At 41.6% G+C, this 3,087-nt stretch overlaps 1 protein-coding gene across 1 annotated transcript in view; it reads left to right on the top strand.

Annotated features, from left to right (window-relative positions):
- The first annotated feature begins 352 nt into the window (after positions 1–352).
- The window catches only part of NKAP (NFKB activating protein), a 9,001-nt gene continuing 6,266 nt past the window's right edge, over positions 353–3,087 (top strand). Inside the window, exon 1 of the mRNA XM_031056106.1 lies at positions 353–437. Coding sequence (XP_030911966.1) covers positions 353–437 — 85 coding nt within the window. The remainder of the gene's footprint in view (positions 438–3,087) is intronic.

Raw genomic sequence — 3,087 nt, 5'->3', positions numbered from 1 at the left:
GGGCCTTGCTGCGGCCTCGGCAGTTCCCGCCGGGCTCCCCCGCGTCGCGGCGGCGGCGAAGCCCGGCACCTGCCCTAGGGCTGACCGTGTGGATAGGGCCGTGCAGACGCTATTTCCCGCTGAGTGTCATTTCCTTCCCGGGGGCATCGGCGCTGCTCTGCCAACGCTGACGCAGCCGGCACCTCGGCCCGGCACCGAGGGGAGCTCACACCCACACCTGAGCTCAAACCCTCCCCCGCTCCTGCTGCGGGAGCATTTGTTTGGAATCCTTTCCGCCACAGGGACACGTGTTAGACTCTGCCAGCAGCTGTACAGACATGCACGGCTTTGACACAAAGTGCCTTGGACCAAAATGACTCAAAAGCGCATTCGACATGTGGCCACCAAAGTGACACATCCACAGTGCGGCCTCTTGGAAACTCTTGCTGTTCAGGAATGCTCGAAGAACATCAAGATCATAAAAAATATTTTGTGTCTTTGGTTACTGATTTGTTCCTTTTTTTTTCCAGTATGCATTCTGTGGACTTGAACCACAGGGGTTCCTGATTTTTCTTAAGATTCAAAAACTTTTACAAGAACAAATGTCCTGTCAAGTTCAATGAAAAACATAACAGGCCACAGCCACTGACAGACATGACTGCAATCCTTCACCTCATAAATCAGCAATGAAATGGTCCTGCCCAGGTTTATGAGCAAGAAATACATAATAATCTTTCTTCTAGCAAGAATAATAATCTTTCTTCTAACAAGAAAATCACCTGCCAGGCTCCCTGTATTTGTATAGTTAGTAACAAAAGTTCCTTTTTGAAGTGAGCCTTCAGATTTTAGATGTTACAAAGCAGTTTCTGTTTATTTATAGGTTTTACCAGAGAGAGGAAAAATAATAGAAAACACCCATCAGGGAAAACAGAGGCTTTTCTTCCTCGTATGACCCTTCAATTATTTTCTCCTTTGATACAAGTTCTTTTTTTACACAGGAGGCTATATTAAATGAAAATAATACTATAATTGTTTTAATATTTAATCCAGTGCTTTTTTTCTCCTCCAAAAATGTGTGATGGCCCAAATTAAACAATTTCTTAGCCTTTCATCCTCCAGCTTTAAGGACTTGTCTTCTCACTGCCTCTTCCAATACTAAATAACTAACAGGAAAATTAACAGTTACAGATGAGCATTGACTTGGAAGGATCCCTGCTCCTGAGGCATCACCAGATCTCAAAAATCAGCTTTGAACCACTTATTCTGCAGCACAGAAATGCTGCCTGATTTAAAAGCTGCTGGGAGAGCTGCACCATCTCCTTGGCTTTTACCTTTCTCACAGCAGCTTTTCTCTATGGCAACTCCTTCTGTCTGACATAAAATCTGAACCCCTGTCACACTGCTGCAGTCAGGGCACAGATAAGGCTCTCCCCAGCTCAGCAGGTTTGACTGAAGCTGTCATCATCTTGCTGCACCTGAAAGCTGGATTTCAATGTGCTTTCTTTTTGTCAGCACGCATCTCCTATTTTAGAGGCTGTTTTTTCCACTTTTATGTTTAGATAAGCCAAGAAAGTGGTGATTCAAGTAACATAAAACCTTACAATATAAATAACAATATAAAAGAACCATTTTATCTAAGATGTTGACAAGAAACATCTAGGATACAGAACTACATGTGGTCTTTTTGGAAATGAAAAAATAAGAGAACCAATAGCAACTTTTATCTTAATGTATAGAAGTGATAAGAAAAACTTTGGGATGAAGGCTCTGAAAATGTGAAGTACAAATTTAAAGACATTTATGTGCAGGCTTTTGCCAGAAGACAAAAACTTATGCAATTCAGTAACCAGTTTTCAGTTAAGCAATTTGAGAAGCTCTTTTGTTTTTAAAAAATCCACTTTGTGAGAACAGAAAATTCTTTTAAAGAGCTGACAAATTTGAGAGACAAAGTAACATTCTTCATAATGAAAATATGTATTTTACATTAAAGTAAATTAAATTTTATAAGCAGAATAGTTAAGGGTTTTCAATAAAATTGAAATTCAATATTATCCTACCTAAGACTACCTTTAAGGACAGAAATATTCTTCCACAGTGGGAATTTCAAATAAATCATCACTGCTTCTGAAAGACTCTAAAATACAAATTTCCACTGGTTGCACCTTGAGGAAATCTCTGAGAGTATTTCTCCTGCTAATCCCATTATATAAAGTCTCATATAACTGAATTAAGAATCCAGTGATCCTTTTTATTTGCATTAGTAGTTGTTGTAGATGCTGTTATGTACTGCATGACATTATAACTTGTGCACTTCAAGTCACCTAACAATATTAGCTAACACGGGTGCAGAGTGCTCCTGAGGCAGATGTTTTAGTCACCATTTAGTCAAATCTGAAATAATCCAAAATTAGTTTGGCAAAATAATCAAAAGAATGGAGAAACTGGGCTGTGCCCACACTGACACAGGCGACAGTAACACCACACACATGGGCAATCTCTGGTAAATCTTTCTTCCATCTGACAGATTTTTTTATGCTGCTTATGGTAGGTTTGGGAGCTAAAATACTGTTTAATTTGTGAAAAAGAGACTGGCATACCCTGACATAATTTCTAGACAGCATAAACCAGCATGGGCTTCCCAGGGTGGAGCAGCTGTCCAAAATCTGCCGTTTACCCAGAGCTGGCCAGACCCAGCCGTGTTACACTGCACTTCTAGAGCTGAGCACAAAATCGGGGTTTATTTAAAAAAGCTCCGTGGCAACGTGGTCAAACCTGAGGGGGAAGGGCGCTCACAGAGGAGCGGGTGTCTTATCTGAATACATAATTTGTATCATCTTTACACATAAAGGTTAAGGAAAAGACTTAAGATCATCAACTCCAACCGTGAACCCAGCGCCAGCACCATGTTCACCATCAAACCGTGTCCTTAAGTGCCATCTCCACAGGGCTTTTTAACATTTCCGGGGATGGTGACTCCACCACTTCGCCGGGCAGCCTATTCCTGTGCTTGATAACCTTTCCCACTAAAAAATTTCCTAATACCCAACCTAAACCTCTCCTGACGCCACTCGGGGCCGTTTCCTCTCGTGCTGTCAGCTTTGCCCGGAG

This window comes from Geospiza fortis, unplaced genomic scaffold (genome assembly GCF_000277835.1).
Source record: "Geospiza fortis unplaced genomic scaffold, GeoFor_1.0 scaffold157, whole genome shotgun sequence".
In the NCBI taxonomy this organism is placed as follows: domain Eukaryota; kingdom Metazoa; phylum Chordata; class Aves; order Passeriformes; family Thraupidae; genus Geospiza; species Geospiza fortis.
This window is presented reverse-complemented; position numbering and strand designations above follow the sequence as displayed.